General features: G+C 40.7%; 1 protein-coding gene across 1 annotated transcript in view; it reads right to left on the bottom strand.

Moving 5' to 3' along the window:
* dlgap2a (discs, large (Drosophila) homolog-associated protein 2a) overlaps nucleotides 1-20122 on the bottom strand; it is a 127821-nt gene that overhangs the window by 20725 nt on the left and 86974 nt on the right. The window contains exons 4-7 of the mRNA XM_038729015.1: nucleotides 12991-13059; nucleotides 11691-11850; nucleotides 10651-10867; nucleotides 3387-3446 (exon numbers count right to left, since the gene is read on the bottom strand). Of these exons, the coding sequence (XP_038584943.1) occupies nucleotides 3387-3446; nucleotides 10651-10867; nucleotides 11691-11850; nucleotides 12991-13059 (506 nt within the window). The remainder of the gene's footprint in view (nucleotides 1-3386; nucleotides 3447-10650; nucleotides 10868-11690; nucleotides 11851-12990; nucleotides 13060-20122) is intronic.

Genomic DNA, 20122 nt, shown 5'->3' on the forward strand with positions numbered 1-20122 from the left:
TGTCCATTCACAAAATTAACTTCTCATGGATGAAGAGATGCATTAGTGAAGAACAAGGAAGATGGGAGAGAGAGAGAGAGTGAGCGAGAGAAAGAAAAGGGACGTAGAGGTAAGAGAGAGAACAGGGGCAGACTGGATCTGTGCAGACAGGAAGGGAGGGTGGGAGAGAGGGCTTGTGTGTGTGATAGAGGATAAATCAGGGAGTGAGGGGAGATCAAGGGAGGAAAGAGATGACCCATTCAGGGTGCATGATTCAGCAGGAGGACCAAAATAGAGCCATTATTAGCCAGCCAGTCGTGCAAAGGGGAGTCATACTTCTTGCTCCCATCTTGGCAGTGGCAGTATTACTCAGCATTTAGATTTCATCAGAAGAGAACACAGCCAGTGCACACTCACTCACTCACCTGCTTGCAGCAAAACTGAACAATGTTCTGTTCTATGTACACCACTGCAGCATCAACTAAATGATTCACAATGATCGTACAGAAATATGAAAATAAAGTGTGGAAGTGTGCAAGACCCAGACTGAAATCCTTAAGTGTGAAGGACACAGATTAAGCGTATCAATTATAATATTTAACTAAACATCATGGTTTACACCTTGCATAGACTGTCAGCAAAGAAGTGAAATGGTCAACCAAGGATGGATTATCAACCAGGCAAGTTGGGTAACTGCTCCTGGACCCCAGACCTCCAAAAGTCCCTGGTTCACTGTGTTTTCACAGTGGTAGTGTGTACAGTAATTTAATAAATTACAAATTTGGCAAGGAATTTGCACCACTATAAGAAAAATCCAGATTATATTTTAGTTTATGTCACTGGTTCTCAAATTGGCAGCGGAGTGCATTATAGTTCAATGAATTTGGCTGATAAGATTTCCTTCCTTCATTCATTAATTCATGAAGGAACAAAAGCCAAATGAGCATTGCTACTGAGATTCAGGTTAGCAAGACTTATTCAGTAAAATGACATGTAAAGTAAAAGATGGTCAGACTTTGGACAAGAAAGCAAAGAAAAAAAACTGTTAGTCAAATTTGAAATATGACAAAAACGTCCTTAATTAAATTCAGTCAGCCAACTAAAATAGATAATGTGAATGTAGAATATGTACAGCTTTAGATATTTGGTGTATAGGCTCTGACCTGGTCTCTCCCCACTCCCTGCAGTGATGAACTTGGTGTTTACATGTGGGAGTAACCAGGTTAGACGAAAACTTACATAAGATATTTTTGGGATTCCAAAGGGGGCTTGACAGAAATAGTTTGATAACCAGTGGTTAATATTGTACTCATATGGTGCATTCAATATTTTTATAGGCATTATTCCCAAATAAGGTGGGGTTTACTCAAACAGCCTAAAACCCATGCAGAAAACCTGTAGTGATGTAGTACTGTAGTACCACAGAATAACTTGTCACATGCAAGAATAAGATAAACACAGCCATTTAGCATCTAAACAATCAATAATAAATATGTCTTTATAAACCTTTCCATGACATCAAGATAAGCAAAAGGTGCGGGTGACGTTTCAGGAAACAGTATGTACAGTGAGTACAGTCCAAAAAAGGTATGTCAATGACAGAGGCATCTTTAGAGGCAGCTAAATGTATTCAGTGTGAATACTCCATTTAATCTCCCTCTCTCCCTCTCACACACACATACAACAACTACCACTGTGCCAGTGAGGCTGATTAACGTGAGACACAAAGGCAGTGATTCAACCACTCCATCTCTGTTAGGACCTCTCTATCTATCAGAACTGGCTTGTATGCTAACATGGGGGTGGGGAAGGGGGGAGTTGAGTGACACGTCGTTAAGAGTCTTTCTTCCCGTTTGGATTTATCACTGTAAAAGAAATGCAGCAGTTTGTTTTGCAGCAGGCTTTTAAGGATATGTAAATGATCTGGAGGGAGGGAGGGAGGGAGAGGAAGATGGATAGTCAACTCCATTATTGGCACTGTCAGAAGTGTTGCAGACAGAAACAATAAAGAAATTAATATAGAAATAGGAAACAATAGATGACAAAAACCAGACTGGGTGAGTCATTACTCAAACTTAGTTAACCAACTCTGGATGGTTTGCAAAAGTTTAAAGATGTGCTGAGCATTGTGATGAATCAGTGAGAACAAAAACGCTGTCAGCAACAAATAAAAACACCCCTGTGGCAGTAAATATAGTCATTTCATGGCCAGGTCCTCTTGATCTGTGGATCAAGGACGTTCTTTTGCTTGCCTGTAATGCCTCAGATGTCGCCCTGCTGTTCATGAAAGTCACACTGCAGAGTCTGTCTTTCTGTAATGGCTGCTGCAGTCAGTGGCACAATGAAAAGCATATGCATGTCACCAGTTAGATGCATGTCACTGTGGTCCTATCCTCTCCCTTCATGAACATATTTGTCGACTAGATGGATTCCTAAAATGCACAATGGAGGCTAATAATAAAAACATCTGTGTGTGTGTATGCATTTGTGTGCTCATCTGATATTGAAGACTTTGGGATGGTGGGGTGTTGAAAGCCAGGTTTCAGAAAGTGATGCTTTCATAAATATGTCAAGCAACACAGCGCTGTGTGGAGGTGGCCGTTGTTGGCATTCAGCTGCAGGTAAGAGAGGTGGGTCAGGAGAGCAGTGCCAGGGAGAGAGAACTGTCAGCTATTGCTTAATCTAATTGTGCTCTCCCTTTAATGCACTAGCGTGCTGGACCTCAGATGCCTGCCTGTTTCACACACACCCATTTAAGAACAGCCAAGGTGGCTATAGAACTGCACATGAAACGGAAGAGACCAGCACAACTGAGCCGGGAAGTCAGGAGCTTGGTCTGTGCAGAGGAATATATGCTGGTGAATGTGCGTGTGAGCAAGGGACCATATAAAATGTTTGTGACATAACATACTCCTGTGTCAGTGTCTATGCTGGGGCATCCAGATTAGCAATAGACACCTGCTACGCGGTGAAAGCACTTTTAACAACTGAGCTTTGTCTAAGAGGAACTGCATCATCCAGTCAACCTAGGTGATATAGTATCAAGTGCTTCAATGATAATAGTTTTTGTGCTCAAAGAAACCAAGGGGAGGACACTAACTACTGGTCAATTAACATTAAAACAGAGGGATAGTTTTTTTTTGTGTGAATGACTGATGTTTTATTTAAGAAACCCCTAATTTAAAATTAGAGCATCACTGCTTGTTCACTGCATGATGACTTGTCTCTTGCCTCTGATTGAAGTCCACATTAGCTTTTTTGCGCTGTGAATGCATGAATAATTGCAGATACTCACTTAAATATATGTGCTTAACAACAATTTTCCACAGGACAACTCATGTTTCATTAAAATAACATCTCTCGCATTGAAATGGAGCAATGGAGGATGCCCCAGGTAGCAGGTTTACCTGGGGTTTGCTGGGGAGTCCGATCAATGCTGCAGGTGGAGGGGAGACAGAACTGGATTCCTGAAAACAAGGGAGTGGGGCGGATATTCAGAAAAGTGGGCATATCTGCCCAAACATAGATAAGTACAATCTGTTTACAGTACACAAGGCATATGCAAAGTGGATCCAGGGAGTTACTGCATGCTATTGAATCCTGCACAGTAAGGATGTATAGCCAAATCAGTCCTTTTGGCAAAATTACAACAAAGTAGAATGAAAGCCGACTCATGTCAAGATGTAGTGAAGTTCTGTGGTTTAGCAGTGATGTGTATGGAAGTAGAGTTGCAGATGTTTTGTGATCAATCTACAGTACTGTCCAAAAGCTTTAGGTGTGGACAAATACTATAGAGTAAGAATGCTTTCAAAAATAGACATGTTAAACGATTACATTTATCAATTAACAGAACGCAAAGTGAGTGGACAGAAGAAAAATCTAAATCAAATAAATATTTTGTGTGACCCCCTTTGCCTTCACCACAGCATCAGTTCTTCTAGGTACACTTGCACAAAGTCAGGGATTTTGAAGGCATATTGTCAGGTGTATGATTAATAACTTAGGTGCTAACGATCACCCATTCAATATGTAGGTTGAAACAGAATCATGAACTGAAACAGAAAAAGCTGTGTAGAAGGAATACAACTGGATGAGGAACAGCCAAACTCAGCTAACAAGGTGAGGTTGCTTTGTACTTTTGCACAGTACTGTATATTACCAGTCAGGTATGAATGAAGGTACAGTATGATTCTCTCCCTTTGCAAGATTTTGTCTTAAATAAAAAAAGGTCCTGTTAAAGACTAACAACAGATACAACTTTGTGTGTTTTGGTGATAATCCCCATATAACAAGTACTTGGTGAAAATGAACAATTATGATTATGATCATATTTGGCATTGTTCTGCAAAGGTCACCGCCCTGCTGTATGATGTTCACAATAAAAGAAAACAGACTTACACAGAAAACAATCCAGACAATTGCAGTCGAGCAATTCACTCGTCTCGCATGCCATCAAGGTTACTGGCTTACTTGTACAGCCTTTTAATGATATAATAGGAAACCCTGTGTTCTAATAAACACAAGGTCATGTCTAGTTTTCTCAAAATCTACTGTCAATTAAGCAGGAATTTCACAACAACTACTCATCAGCCTCCGTCTGTTCCAAAGTTCATTGTGGCAAAAGGGCCAGTTATTATATACCAAAATCTTTCATTGCATCTTTCAATCCTGAAGCAGTTTATTTTCAGATACATTATATTTTATGAATAAACATAATGTCACTGAAGTACAGGTTCAATTATATGCTACTTTTATATGACAATTTTGTGAATGAAAAGTTAAACATGGAAGGGGTCTAGGGAGGAAAGGAGTAGTGCCTTTCATGCCAGTGAAATTAGCAAAATGAATACAACAGTACAACCTAATTAACTTTCCACCCCTCTGAAAACCTTTCAGATTCAGTCAATTTAGCAAACTTGCTCTGCACATGTTCAATTCAAAACAACACATAGGAAAATCCTTTTTCTGGCAGCTCACTAATGTTCAGCTGAAGGATTCTTTTTGTTCCAGCGCACTTTATTAGAGCACAGACTTCAGTGGGCGATTCCATATAGAGCCCATTAATTTGGACAGATAGCACAGATACATCTTGTGATTTGCCTGGCTTTTTAGCTGTTCATTGCTGGTAACAGAATTCTGCGTCTTCTGTGGTATGTAGGCTCCTTTCATTGCACCGAATATCAAAATGAAACTATGAATAGAACCGGATACTTACAATGAGGCACTGTATATGAAATGCACAAAATATTGAGGCCATCTGTCATGCACCATTACAACATCATTTTCATCATTCAGTGTCACACCTGACATATATAAAAAGCCACACAATGTACACCTCTTTTCAGGAAGGAATACAATTCAACATGTCATTACACTTATGTCCCAGTTGTATTACATTCTCAGTCTTTGATTCCTGAGCATTAAGATGATATCTTACAGCAAAAAATACAATATCACCTCTCAACAAGGCCTGCTATAATTATAGTCAGATTATCAGACACATTTAATCACAATTTATTGTGATATATTTTTGAAATAATGTATCCATATACTTATTTTCCAGCAAAGAATGTGTACATGTGCTGTATGTTTGGTAGCAAAGTGTTTGCGCATGTAGGTACCATGAGGTTGTATGTCCATAGAGGCTACATACCATAACTGTACTGGTTATTATATTTGAGCATGAGTGTGCATGACGTGAGTTTTTTCAACAAATTAACAGTACAGTTCTCCATCTCCATCTAAGATTGTGCAAACATCATTTAACAGCGTCATTTCCTTTTGCTTTATAACTGAGTCCATCCAACAGCTCACATAGTAAACAGTATGTCCTTATAGTTATATGATAACTAACAAGATTGACTTCACTCCACTCCAGAGTGACAATAAACAGAGAGCTCAAAGTAAGTCAAGGTAAGGAAAGTTTCCATCATCATTGCAAGGATTGTCTGGACCTTGTATACTAGGCCACCATGTCCGTAGCCTATAACAGAGCTCCAAAAGAGTCTTTTAAAACAGATGTGTAAAATGTCTTTGATGTAATACACAGACTGAACCAGAACATTCATTACTAGTGTATCCAATGATTTAAAAAAAGGTACACTTAAATAAGAAGTACTGTCCTGGAAGATAATTCATGTCAGTCGCAATAACAGCTTCAGAAAACTTCATACTGCTTTTAGTATATATATTGTTCAGTAAATATGTCATTGCATTCTTGCAGAATGGGGCAATCCTTGAAATATTTTTTTTTGCTGCTACCAATGCAGTCTTTTTCCAGGAATATCACTGCATGTTAGTGTATGAGGAAGTCCTTGCTTTGAATGCCAATCATCACATGACATTTAGATCTGCAACTTGCTCTACAGTGCACTGGCAGCTACAAACCATGAACTATAAATACACTTTGAGCTACATTTTGTCTGCTGAGAATGAGGTATGATCTCACAGAGTGAGCGACACATATGTGATTTCTGCACTGTTGTACTCGTATCTCCCGCTCCAGAGCTCCACACTGGCGCTCCTGTGCATTGATTCTCGTCTCTGGCCTCTCTTCTGCCACCTGTACCACAGGAAGGACCTCTCTGAACTGACTGGGGTCTCTTGTTCCCCATGCTCCTGGGATACAGCCATACACTCTAGTGTTTCTGCGATCATATCATCTGGCTCCACGTGTGCCAGGTCCACTGAGGGTATGTCTTCGAGATTTGGTGACGGTGGTTCTGTATCTAGTGGAAGAGGATCTGGAGCTGGACTTGTGGGTCCAAAGTCTATTTCCAGTGACGTATCAGGAGATACTGAACTTGGAGGGGATATTGTGACAGTGACCTGTGTTAGTGAAACTTCATGTAATTCTGAGGCTACATCCTGAGGCATGTGAGCTAAGCGATACTTCATAGCTGGATCCAAACAGATAGATTCTGTTGACTGTGAAGGATCCATGGGGCACAGTGTGGCAGGGTCAACAATGGGTAGGCGTGAACTTGGATCTGATTGGTAGAAGGGTGGATCTAAATCCTCCGTATTAGATGGAGAGTCAACACTCAGGTCAAATGGATCTGGTTCAGGGTCCATGAACACTGAGTCAAGATCATCTTGATCAAGGGAAGTCAGCATGACTAAGTCAAAGTGGACGAGATCGGCATGGTAAATAGGGGTGGTATCAAGTGGTTCCGGAAGTGGTGGCCACTCTGAGTCCTCGGACTCTGGTTCAGTGTTAGGTATAGTTTCTGTTGAACTGGAAGCTAAGATTGAGGCCGATATCATTTTCTCTGGAGGAGGGTCAGAAGCATCATCTGGAAGGGTGATAATGGGATCTGGATTTGTGTCACTGTCAGTTGGACTTGCAGGAGAGTATGTGTCAAGGTACTCTGACACCACAATAGATGGACATGTGATGTTCATCTCTAAATTACATGGTGTAACAGTTTCAAGATCAGGGGTTGGTGCATCACAGACTGAGAATGGGCCTTGACTAATGGGTTCAGATGAGGAAACCATGGGTGGTTTTGGTTCTAGTTCTGTTTGGTCTGAGGGTTCTGGATCTGGATCTAATCCTGAATATGGTAAAGACACAGTAGTAGGTTCTTGAGACACTGGATCTGGCGTGTCCACAGTGACAGGATCTGGAGACTCTGAATCTGACGTGATGTCATAATCATGTTCCTCTGGTGGAGACACAGTGACTACAGGTATGGCATACGGTAACTTTATCATATCTCTTTCAATTAGTTCTGACTCTGGGGGTTTCATGCCATCAGGATGAGATGGTTCAGTATCTAAATGGGACTCATTAGCAGGGTCTATATTCATTAGCTGTGGAGTGATTAACATTTCTTGTTCTGCTGTCACTGAATCCTGGGGGCCCTCAAGGGCTGCTTCTGAGAAAAGTGGCACAGTACCACACATGGTGACTGGCTCATTAGTGACCATATCAGATGTACTCACAATTACATGGTCTGGTTGCTCTGGTTCTGGTTCTGGTTTACCGCTAGAGGGCATAGCAGTCAAGTCAAATGGCTCCGGTTCAAATGCTCTAACCGCGCCTGGAAGTATTGGATCCAAAGAAAGTGGTATGGCACTCTCCACATACATTGACTGTGGACAGGCAAGAATGCTTGGGTCCATAGACAGCTGCTTTGGCAGATTTCGGCGGGCGCCTTTCTTTTCTTCCTTCTCTTCTGGACAATTGACAGCTGCATCTGCAGTGCTTTGGCGGATCAGGACCTTGCTTCTGGCCTGGGTGCCCACAGACACTTTTGAAATCTGGGGTTTCTTCTCTCTAGCTCCCCCAGTGCCTCTGTCTACAAGAGTGGTTCCAAGTCCTCCTGCCCCTACCGCTGCTCCTGCCCCTGCCCCTGCTCCTGCCCCTGCTCCTGCCCCTGTCCCTGTCCCTGTCCCAACCCTTCCGCCTAAACCTACATCAGCTCCAGCAGCCATGGTGGCACCTTGGGGAGACCATGTGTTGTAATGCTGCGTGAAAGTGTTGAAATTACTGTTGAAAGCACGAAGCTCTTTACACAGGTCCCTCCTTAGATCAGCTAGCTCTCGACGCATGGCCGAGACCTCTTCCTTCCACTGCATGCTGATAGCTGCAGCCAAGGTAGCTGACTCTTTGATACTGGCCTGGATGGCTTTTGGTGATGGCCGTTCTGGGGCACTAGATCTGGGGGATCTGAAGAGGCTTGGAGAAACAGGCGGTCCAGACAGGGGTTTGGCTGTAGCCCCCATGTTACCTTGTTGGTAAAGCCTGTCTCTTCTGATGGGGCAGCCTAGATCATCATGAGCCAAAGGGGCCGTGTCTGCCAAATCTTCATGTACACTGGCCTGGTCGGGTAAACAACAGTCTTCCTGCACATAATTTCTGTCTGGAAGACAAATGTAAATACGTATCTGTAATATGGCCACAGGTGTGAGCAGCTGGAGAGAATGTGCTTTTTATTGCCACAAAGCAGTAACATCAAATCATGCACTAAATGCCATGAGTCAAAATAAGATAATAGCAGAAATCTACAACAACTAAATGCTAACCTTATGATTATTGCCCCAATTCACTTATCTGTATACCGTAGATGTGAATTGAAGAATTTTTATTCTAGAATTTTAATAATCTGTAATATGATTATACATTACAGTGTTGAAAACCAGTAGAACGTTGTGAAAGTGCTCCCATTTTGACTCATTTCTGTTAATGGCTTACACTGCCTTCTCAACCTTAATTTGTAGCATGCATTCTTCACATCTTTTCAATGCACAAAGCTGAAACTCCTCGCTCCCGGAACACATCACAGAGAATGGACAATATTTCTAATAAATGAGGTGTAAGAACAATCCTTGCATGCTCTTTTGCTTTCAGTCGAGGTAAAGAAATGTGTACTTTGTGCAATGAAAAGAGGCAAAGATGAGCAAAGCTTCCAAACCATTTCCCATCAATCAGGAAGTATAGTATGAACCCTATTGAAAATGTGAGGTCCAGTTTGATTGATTCGAAGCACCAACTGCCCCATGTCCAAAATAGTGGAGAAATCCATCAGATATCAAACTCTGTATCCTAAGAATGCAAAAAATATTTGAGTTTACTGAGAAAGCAGTGTAAGCAAACATTTATAGGTATGAAGAACTTATTATAAGCACATCTCCAGATGGCCACACCCCTAACCCTCCCTATTATAGTCCAGCTGATGTTGTAACTTCATGAATCTACAGTGGGAAGCGGTAGAATCCACTCAGACCTCTCGTCCAGACACTTTTTCTTCTTTTCTTCCCACATTCTTCATCTGTACAAGGATGTATAATTTCCTCAGTGAATCCAGCAATCATGGGAATTGTTGCAACCACCAGCAGCTTACAATTTATAATCCAGGCTCAGTATCAGAAATAAATGCATGTGTCAGCTGAGTAGGTTTAGATATGTGATATATGAAACTAACCAGTGTGACAGCTCAGTTACCAGTATATTCATTGTCAGTTTTACATTATCCGTTATCCAGGTCTAGACATAATAGTGTGCAGCTCTGTAATGTCATCTCATTGTGTGTAAGCATGAGCTTTGCAATGAGACAAAATAATTTCTGTAAAGTAAACAATCTGTAGGCGAACAAATGTCATAGTTTATGCTGTAAGATTTGAGTGTAAACTGGGTTTACAAGTGAACAATGCATACTTTGCATATGGCATTTCTTTGCCCAGTTCACACTAAAGCTGTAAGTATGCTAACAAGTGTCACCATGTGCCGTCATAAAGAAAGTCAGATTTCCAAAAATGTTGTGGAAAAAGCTGTCATGTCCGTATTCTGACCTGATTTTATTCCAGACATTTGTGATTTTCAATAGGGTTCATAGCTTTACTCTCTGATGCATCCATTGGATGAGCAGATGAAGCACTGTATCCAAAATACAGTAGGATGAACTAGCACAGCTCACATGTGGTAGCTACGGTAATCATACGTCCATCAAAAACAATGGAAACATACAAGAGTGATTCATGCAAAGATATGAAGCTGTTTGACAGTATAGCCAGTTTGCACTTAACTATTCTATATTCATCCATTAACACACGTTAATGCCAAATGTAAGCTTTGTTGTCAATTTGTAAGTACAAACAAATATTTCAACATCCAGGAAGTCACACGTTGTATTGCACAAACTAATTTTTATGTCCAGTCGCCCTTACCTGTAGTAGACCTGATGGTGGAGGTGACGGTGGAGGCCATGGGGGGGATGCAGTCATCGTCTTGGGAGTAGCCGGCCTGGATGGCTCGCAGGTAGCTGTGACTCCGGGTTCTGAAGCAGCCAGGCAGGTCCAAAGCTTCCATGGCCTGGGATTCCACTTCACTGAACACTGACTCACACACTGATTCAAACTGGCCATTTATTTCTGTTTCACTCACCTGTGAGAAACAAAAGCCATAAGCATGCTTTCCCCATTGTTAAGAAAGAGATGATATTTCTTTGTTTATCTGGAGAAATTAATTGGTTGGTTGTAAAAACTGACATTATGCTCTGTCAATTCCCTTACAATAAAAATAAGGCTTACTGCAAAAACAAACAATGTGATGTTGATTTTCACGAAATAAAGGTCACACGGTGTCAGAGAGGATTTGCTGTTAATGATGACCAGAATAATTTGTGTTTCCTGCTTCAGATGTGTGCGATGCACAGTATCTTGTAATGTCTTTGATGCTGACTTGTTAGAAATGGTTGTTTACTGAGTATAAATTCTTTGATGGTTATCACTCCACTCCCATTTGGCAATATCAAGAATCAAAGATAAACATCTTGTTCTATTGGGATTTGGAATTAGTAGCAGTTCAGTTGAGCTTTTAAAACTCTGAACAATCAATATGCCTCCCTTTCAAGAGGGAGATGATTATCTCAACAACCCATGTTGGAGTCTTTTCATTTATCCAGATAAACAATGTGCAAAGAACTGTCATATAAAATAAGAGTAAGTAAAATTAAGTCAGTACAACAGTATGTATATGGTATACGATAAAAGAGTCGTAGTGAGAGTGAAAACTATGATTGGCACAGACATGCTCTTTAGCTGATGTTTTAAATTGTATAACTTTATGGTGAAATTATTATTTTATTTAATTTAGCTGGAGATTCCCTGGGACCTCCTCGGGGTCCCTCAGCAGCCACCAGTGTAAGAACCACAGCTCCCCCAGTACAAGGTAAGATTATCTCCTAATTGAAAGGGTGCAGACTCACCTGACTCACTTGGCTAACACAGCTAGCCTGACTAAGAGTGCTGACGGCCCGCATATAGCTCTGGTTCCTGGAGCGAAACTTGGGAGAGTTGTAGTTGGCAGAGGGATCCAGGGCAATGCTTGGGTGCATGTCTCTGGTGGCTTGCAAGTGGTAGCTCTGACTGAACAGAGAGAGAAAAGGAGAAGCAGGCACGGAGTGGGAATACAGTCACGGTGATGATTTCTTAAGCAAGTCAATTAAATATAATTGAACTAATAAACAAGCAGTTTGACTAGTGGCTACAGGTGTAACATGATGACAACAACAATCAAGTGTTATTAAGAGCAGCAGGCCTCCTTTGGGGAACCTGAACTTGAGAGGAAGAGAAGGAGACCCCACCCCCACCCCTCTTCATTGATGTGTTCACCATGTGTCCTTAAAAAGGCAGTTCGATTTCTGTTGTGCCAAAACATAATCAATGTTTGGAAATGAGAGAAAAGCACATCAGGAGCTAGTTAGTGAGCAAGCACTTCAGAGAGCATCCTGGTGTCAGCTAGGTCAATTAAATGTGCTACCTCAACAGTCTAAGAGAGATGCTCAGAAACACAAGCCTGGTTTTGAAATCTGCTGGAGAGAGGACGGATAGAAAAACATAGAAGGAGATAGGTGTGTTAAGTTAACTAAAGAATACTATGTAAGTCACATTATGAATACCAAATCGAAGTTCCCTCCGTCAGATCTATTTCTAATGACAGGCAGAGATGAGTAAGCAGTTCCTGGGCTTTTTATAGAGATAAACGTTGCTGTTTGGCAGCAAGGAAAATACCAGTGTGATTAAAAGTCACCCAATCCATCTTGTTACGCTGTAGCAAGGCTGTGTGTATTTGCAAAGTAATATCAACCTTCTAAACATCCAAAGACATCCTAGAGCAGAAACATCCAGAGATTAAGTCTGAATGAAGTGGCAAAAGTAAAGAAGAGGGAAATGGAAGGTACTATCTCTTAATTAACGTGATTAATCTCTCAAAACATTTGTAACTCGTTCATTTGTAATACTGTAAACGAAAGGCATGTGCTGGTGTGAGGTATAGCAGTGAATTAAATCATATCTATATTGTGTTTAACAGCGCCTTATGCTTTGCCAGTATGAGCAGATTGCCCCAGGTGACCTCTCATTGACTGGTCTTGAGTGTTTGCTCCGTGAGGTGTCCATATTGGGTATGTCAGCAAGGCAGCAAGCCAGCTGGCTCCATCGTCTGACCACTGCAACATGGCAGCAACAGCGAGGTAAGGGGAGGGGAGGAGCTGAGCCTGTATTCACCTTAAGTCTGCAGCAAAATTGGTGATGTAGTTACGCATGTCACTGTTGATTTTATCCAGGCGGTAAGAGCTGTGGGTAGAGAAGAAAACAGAGTTACTGGGTCCCACAAGTGGGAGTTGGATGGATGCGACGACACTGGGCACAAGTCCAGTGGAACTGGCTCTGTATGGCATTTGTGGTGAACCTAATGTTTGCTTGGGAGTTTCCACCAACGTGCTGCAAACATTAGGATGATATAGTATGACCAACATGGCCCTCAAGTAATGATAAAAGTTAGCAGACAGAATTGCCTGGTCAAGGCAAGTCTTCTTTTAAATGAGACATACAAGTGCACGCACGCACGCACGCACGCACGCACGCACACACACAGGTGAGAAATTATAACAAAGCACTTGATAATGAAACGCTGCACACAGAAAACATTTACACTACAACATAGAACAGATATTCTTTCCCTGTGTGGCTAATTAGATTTGGTTAATTAAGCCAAATGAGAATAAAAAAACCTACCTAACATCCTTCCCTGAGCAATGAAACTTAGCTGAGCTTTTTAGCTGACAAATCGGATATAACTGCCAGTGCAGGCATAGCAGAGGCCGCCTTCATCCATCCCTGCCTGTAGAGATGTCTATTATCGTTAGTTGAAGGGAGGCTGTTTTGAGAATGCGTTGGCCCTTAATCAAATCACGCCAGAGCAAATTTCCTCTAATGTCTCTGATTGGTGCTAATGCACTTCCATTGTTGGCCAATATAAAGGGAACGGATGATGGGAATCTCACACTTCCTGCCTTTTCATGTTGCCTGTGAAAGTCTTTCTGCGGGTAAACAAATCCCAGGCTCAGCAATAGCTGCCGTGTGCTAATTTCTGAGGAGAACGGTTCAAAGCAAGGCATTTGCTGCAAGAGTGCATATGGAAAGAACAAGGACAAGGAGTGTTAACACAAAGATACAAACTTGAGAGCAAGCGAATGAGGCCACACTGAGACCTAGGGGAAATGTGTCTGCTAGTCCAGAATGTGGAAATCAGAATATATGTTTTCTTCTTGACACACAAAATGCACGCAAAGCCCAGTGGATGATAATTACTTTTCCCCAATGGTTCCAAATATGGTTGAGGATAACAAGAGGAGTGAATCTCATCTTGCTAAGGAAAACTTGAAGAAGGTTAAAGATGATGTGTTTTCTTACACTTTGCAATCAGTGAATCCATGCACCTCTGTCTTGTAAAACACGCCCAGCCTTTTCTATTCAAGTTCAATGTATATTCAGTTCCAGCCATGTGCCAAACAATCAAGAGCTGTATACAACAGCTGATACCTTCCTGTGAATGGGACATTAGGTAGCAGGAGACAGGCCTTGAGAATAGGCCTTGCCAGCAGAAAAGTAGGATAAGTATGCATGACACGTCCCACGCAGCCACAAATCAATGGATTGGAATTCTGTGTTGACCTTGAGATCTGAGGGCAAAATGCTCATACTCAATGCTCAATATGCAATCTGAATGAGTAATTACGTTATGTCGAATCAGGAATTATCGAAAGCTTTGCCAGTGTTAACTTTGATTAATTACAGTGCCACAAGAAGGGGGGGAGGCCAAACAAATGTGAGTTATTTCAGAAACTGCCAAAAATGGGTGGGATTGATTGGCTTGTGTTTCGACACCAGGCCAAAGTCATTTAAAGACAAGTTTAGCTGCCGGAGATGGATGTTAATCGTTAATGCTCTTCTCTGCATGTGTGTGCGTGTGTGTCAATGCAAGCTGCTATCAGACAGGGACATATCCTTACTGATTGACTCAGTGACTCATTATGCTAATGTATAATAGTGAAATCTGTCATATGTCATTCAGTTCCCATCGTCATTAATACATTCTTTAAAAATCTTTGGCAGGTCATACTGTCGCACAAAAAAGCTGATTCATATTCAATCTATCATAGCTGTCGGCTCTGCAGCTTACAGGGCGTACAGGACCCAAGGGTGAAGTTGTAATGGCAGGGGGGCTTGGAGAGTGTAAATGACTATTAATTAAAACAATCACTGACATCTAACCTTCCTTCTAGTGCACAGGCTTTTCCAAATCGGACGGCCCGTGACAGTGATGTACTCTTTATTAGTGAGATGAACAAAGAGGTGAAACTTGTCAACCACGAGAGCGACAGAGAGCTTGAAAGAGGGAATGATGGAAAGATGGAGGGAGGTGACACAACCTGACAACCTGTTCTCACTTTAACATGATTTGCTTCAGGGAGCCGCCACTGTCAAATTTGTGTTTGGCCTATCTGAATGCCCCCGCGGGACATCAAATTGCTACAAGAGCAGAGGAAATTCAACCTACACCATGTCTGTCTTAAATCCAATCTAATTCCATCCCAACACGCCCAATGAACCATAATAGCACAAGAGCTCTCAGGTCAGGTGGCTTCCATATATACATATAAGATTTAAAAAATAAAATGAAAACTGAACAAATGATGAGTGATTCAGCTGATCGGCAGATGACCTGATAATAACATACATTTATTTATTTATTATTGCACTGGACAGGACTTTTATGTAAACTGTGTCTACATTAAATCCTCTTCAGGTCTTTGTCTAAATGTGTGATTTTTAAATGTTTGAGTGTGAAACAAATGTCAACGCCAATGAGTATTTCCTCTTCTTCCGCAAAAAGCGGTCTCACCACTGTTTGGTTTCCTGTCCCTTTCGTTTTCTTTGGTATAAAACGATTAAAGAGCAGATGGTTTTGCAAACATGAGTGGGCCGTGTACCTTTCGTATAAGCTGCACTTGAAAAACAGTCACCTTTTGCCACACTCTGAAGCTGCCCATGTTTTCAGCTGTAGCGTTCTTCCAAATAAAGCTATCTACCGCAACATTTTTTTCTTTACAAAAACATAAACATGAATATTCTTTAAAAATCTAGTGTCTTGATTTGGATAATCAGAACACCGAACTATTGTTTTTGCATGCACATTTATGCACACTGGTAAATTTTGTATATTTTTTTCTACTTATCCGCATCCATCCTCCTATTTCTTCTTGTGCTGCTGCAATGTAAAACTTTCCTTCTGGGATCAATAAAATCTGATCTTATCTCTTAAATTAGTTTTTTTTCAATGAGTTGTGATCAACATATATAATGAGTGGGACATTTTACAGCTAAGAAATGTAATTTGGACAAACTATGTAATGACACTGTTTTTAAATGACCTCACTCATGTCTTTTCCCCTTCTATTTCTGTACTGCATTTGTGTTATTCATTGGCCATCATATACGAAAACACAGTGGATCTGTGTTTAGTTCATATTGGCTGATATATTGACCTGGCTGATTTATTGGTCTAGTGCTGCACCAAACCGTTCTCATATTGTTGCAATCTGAAAAACTGATTCTTCCGAGGATGCAAAATATAAAGATAAAGATACATGACACATCTTCATTTAAATCCAAGAGGAATGATACCATATTATGACATTCTTAGAGTAGGTTCAGCAGAGTATCAGGACTCTTCACTAATGACACCCTAAATCAATAATGCTGCCGCTGCTGTCAATGGACTCAGAGGCAGGCCACACATAGTCTGATCCATCCTGGTCAATATCCTCCTTTCAGCAGAGTTCAGCAGACTCTTGGTCAAACCACTGAGAGGGCCATTATTCAGAGGGGCCTTGGAGTACAATAACTGCAACTGATAGCCCTTCCTGCTGTTGCATCCTCATAAATCATTCACTGTTTACAGCTATTCAAAACGAATAGTCAGGGGAAGCTTTGCAAGATATGGAAAAGGGAGCATACCTCACTGTAGCTGCCTCATACATTACTTCATAGTCTGAAAGAGCTGTTATACAGGCCAAACAACCTCATCTTCTGTGACAGATAATATTATGATGCTGCCTGATCACAATCCATAACATTCGATTTGTCTTTACATATCCTCAGGGACGAATATCTGGCTTTATTATGTAAGCATGCATGGGTACTACTTGAAACGACTGTAAAACCTGAGTATCTCTCCTGCCCTTCTTCCTCCTCCTGTTATCCTGCAGAGAAATGTCACAAACACCACCCAACGTGCTTATCCTTTATTCTGTTTGTGTGTATATATGTACATGTTTTCATCAGGGTCAGATTAACAGTGGCGAAGCATATTAGCGGATTCTGGGGGTGATGCGCGCTGCGGTTTCCTGAGCTTCCAGAGAAAGGGCTGTTCAGCGCAAGAGAGTAGCAATATAAAAACCTCTGTTGAATGGCAATGAGCATGGGGTCAGCAGAGTAAAGACTGAGAGGCGAGGATATGACAATAGGAGTGAGGGAATCATCAGTGTTAGTCACTATGTGTATCACTGTCTCTTACGGTGACTGTCTGACATTACATACTGCAGCTATGTGTCCGTCATAGGCCACACTCTATACTGAGGTCAGACACAAGGTCGTCTTTTCATCATGTCTACAACTGTCAGATTATTTGCCTTTGGGCTTGTGCAGACCAGAAGTAGAACAGACGTACAACAGAAGTTGCAGCAGACCTATGAAGAGTTTTTCTACACAGTCCAGCAAACCTCCTGGATTAAAACGCACTGCATGGAGGAGAGATAAAATAGGATATGTTCACATTGTGTTCTAGCAGACCGAGCAACAGCATCCTAAGCCTTTGCTGTTTGGCTAAGGCTATCACACTCCTTCAGTACCTCCATTCTTCCGCAGTTCCATGGATAATTTTCAGATTATTTTTAGCCATTGTTGTGACTTGTAATTTTAAACCACAGTGTGCATCTATTAATACATTTATTTCACCCTCTCTTTCACTATCTGTAGTACGGTAATTGACTAAACATTTATTCTAGTGCTGGGCTGCGATTAGAAATTTTAATCGCAATTAATTCCATGATTTTCTGTGATTAATTGCGATTAATCGCATTATCATGCAAAAAATTTAATAATGAATTCTAAAGTAGTGTTTTGCACACTTTTAATTTAAATGCACTGCTAAATACACAAAGGTGCAATAACATGTGGTTTGCAAACACTTACACAAATAAGGTGCTTTTCACCAGCAGTATTCCCTTTACACAGCAGCAATACAATATTTCTTGTAAATCTCAACTTAAACATTAATGTAATCAAATCAAATTTAAAACCAAAGCTATTTGCCACTGCCAGGGCATTACCTTTTACAGCTTGTTAAAATAAGTTAGTCCAGAGCCACGATCATAACATCATAGAAGGCACCTTCTGAGCAACAGGTTAACATATATAAATCTGTTCTTGTTTTTTTTTCTGAACAGGTATCATCAGAAACATTTTTCTTTTATCAGGGAGCAGCATAAACAGTCTCTGTTCAGTAGCAAGTGTCCCTATTAGAGTGAGGTGAAGTGGTCAAGCACAAGGCATAGCTCCAAGCGGGCGCGTTCACGTGAACCGGTCGCGGTTGTACTCACCTCGCGCACACGCACGCCTGCTGCCGTTAATTAAATAATGTGTTAACGTGATAATAATGAGTTAACTTGCCCAGCTCTAATTTAATCATACTTAATTGAGAGATAATTCAGTATCTGATGTTGATGAAATAATGCTTCTACTAGCTTTTAGCTACTTCAGCATCAACCAACTAATGCCAGTTGTCCAAGCATGTAATGTCAGGATGTATAAGCTCTATTTTCCTTTCTACCATGACACTGACAGGAGAGAGACTATCTGGAGAAAGAGCACAAATTTTGTCCACTCAATTTTTCAATGAATTCAACACAATTTTTTTTTAATTAAATGACACATTTCTGCAACCCCAAGTAATTCAAAATGTATGCTGGATATGTTCACTACAAAAATAATTGGGGTAGGAAAACCTGTTTTAAACCCATTAGGTTTACTCTTTGGTGAACATTTGTGTCAGAGTGCATGAAACACACTGATTTTAATCGATAGGTGAGTAAACAGATGATTTAACTGTAATTGGTCATAAATGATGCGAGGCCCCCAACAAATTCTAAAAGCATATTCCTCTTAAACCAAACGTGACCTCAAATTTTAATTTTATTTTACCAGGAAAGAAATCCATTGAGATTTTTAATATCTTTTACAAGGATGTCTTGGCCAACCGCAGCACAGTTGACTCTGCTTGGCTCTGGTCACACAATTACCGGAAATTAGTTGTCTCTAACCTCACAGAGTCATTCAAGCACAGTGTGAGTTATTTCTAAACTTGAAGTAATGAAAAGAAATGAAAAAAGGTAATACTGTCAAAAAATGAGAATGTACAACCAGGTTGTCTTTAAGATGTGGCTAAAGGCCTTTGATGGGGACACACTGAACTCAAACTTTGACTGGTAAATCCATTCAATATACAGTACAAGGCCCGCAAAGCAGAGCAAAGGCAGATAAAAAAAGATTGTGTTTTGAAAGAGCAGGTCTAGGATATTTGTTAAACTGTCACATTATTAAAATAGACTCATGAATCTCGGCTGTAATTACTGTTTTCACATTCTGCTGCGAACAAAGGATCAGGTCCCTTTGAAGGGGGAACAAAAGTGATGGGTTTTTTTCCCTCGTATTGCCACCTCTTAAAAAACGACTCTGGAAAAGATGAATCTGTCAAGCACAATGGAATAAGTTGGTGTGTGAAGTACTATAACAACACCATTTTAAACCACAATAGGGACTAAAATAAGACGATAAGTAACATTTGAATAGTTTCATTTATGGACTCATAATTGAAAAATTAAAATCCAAAAACTGTTGAAAAGAATTGAAAAAGTAGGCTTTTTAACAACATGTAAGTAACTACAAAAGACAAGAGCAGGAAACATATTATGTATTTGTGAACGGTGTGTACCCAGTACCATGGTTTATGCTGAAAATGAATGAAAATAAAGATGGAGATGGAGGATATGAGGCGCAACAGAAGGTGAGGCAAAAGATAAAACAGACAATTATCAGGACATACAACACAGTAAAAGCAGCAGGATAGAAAAGAGAATCCATTTCTGACCTAAAACAGCTTTAGAGTAACCTCTGCAGTGTATCATGGGTGTATCTCACGCTACTATAATTGGCTTTGCACACATAACTATTAAGAAAGGTAGATCATTTTAATATTTATGTTAATGATAACACAACCATAGCATTTTACCACCAT

Source organism: Micropterus salmoides, unplaced genomic scaffold, assembly GCF_014851395.1.
Source record: "Micropterus salmoides isolate LMB-PRFRI ecotype aquatic unplaced genomic scaffold, ASM1485139v1 Ms_hic_scaffold_19, whole genome shotgun sequence".
Classification (NCBI taxonomy): domain Eukaryota; kingdom Metazoa; phylum Chordata; class Actinopteri; order Centrarchiformes; family Centrarchidae; genus Micropterus; species Micropterus salmoides.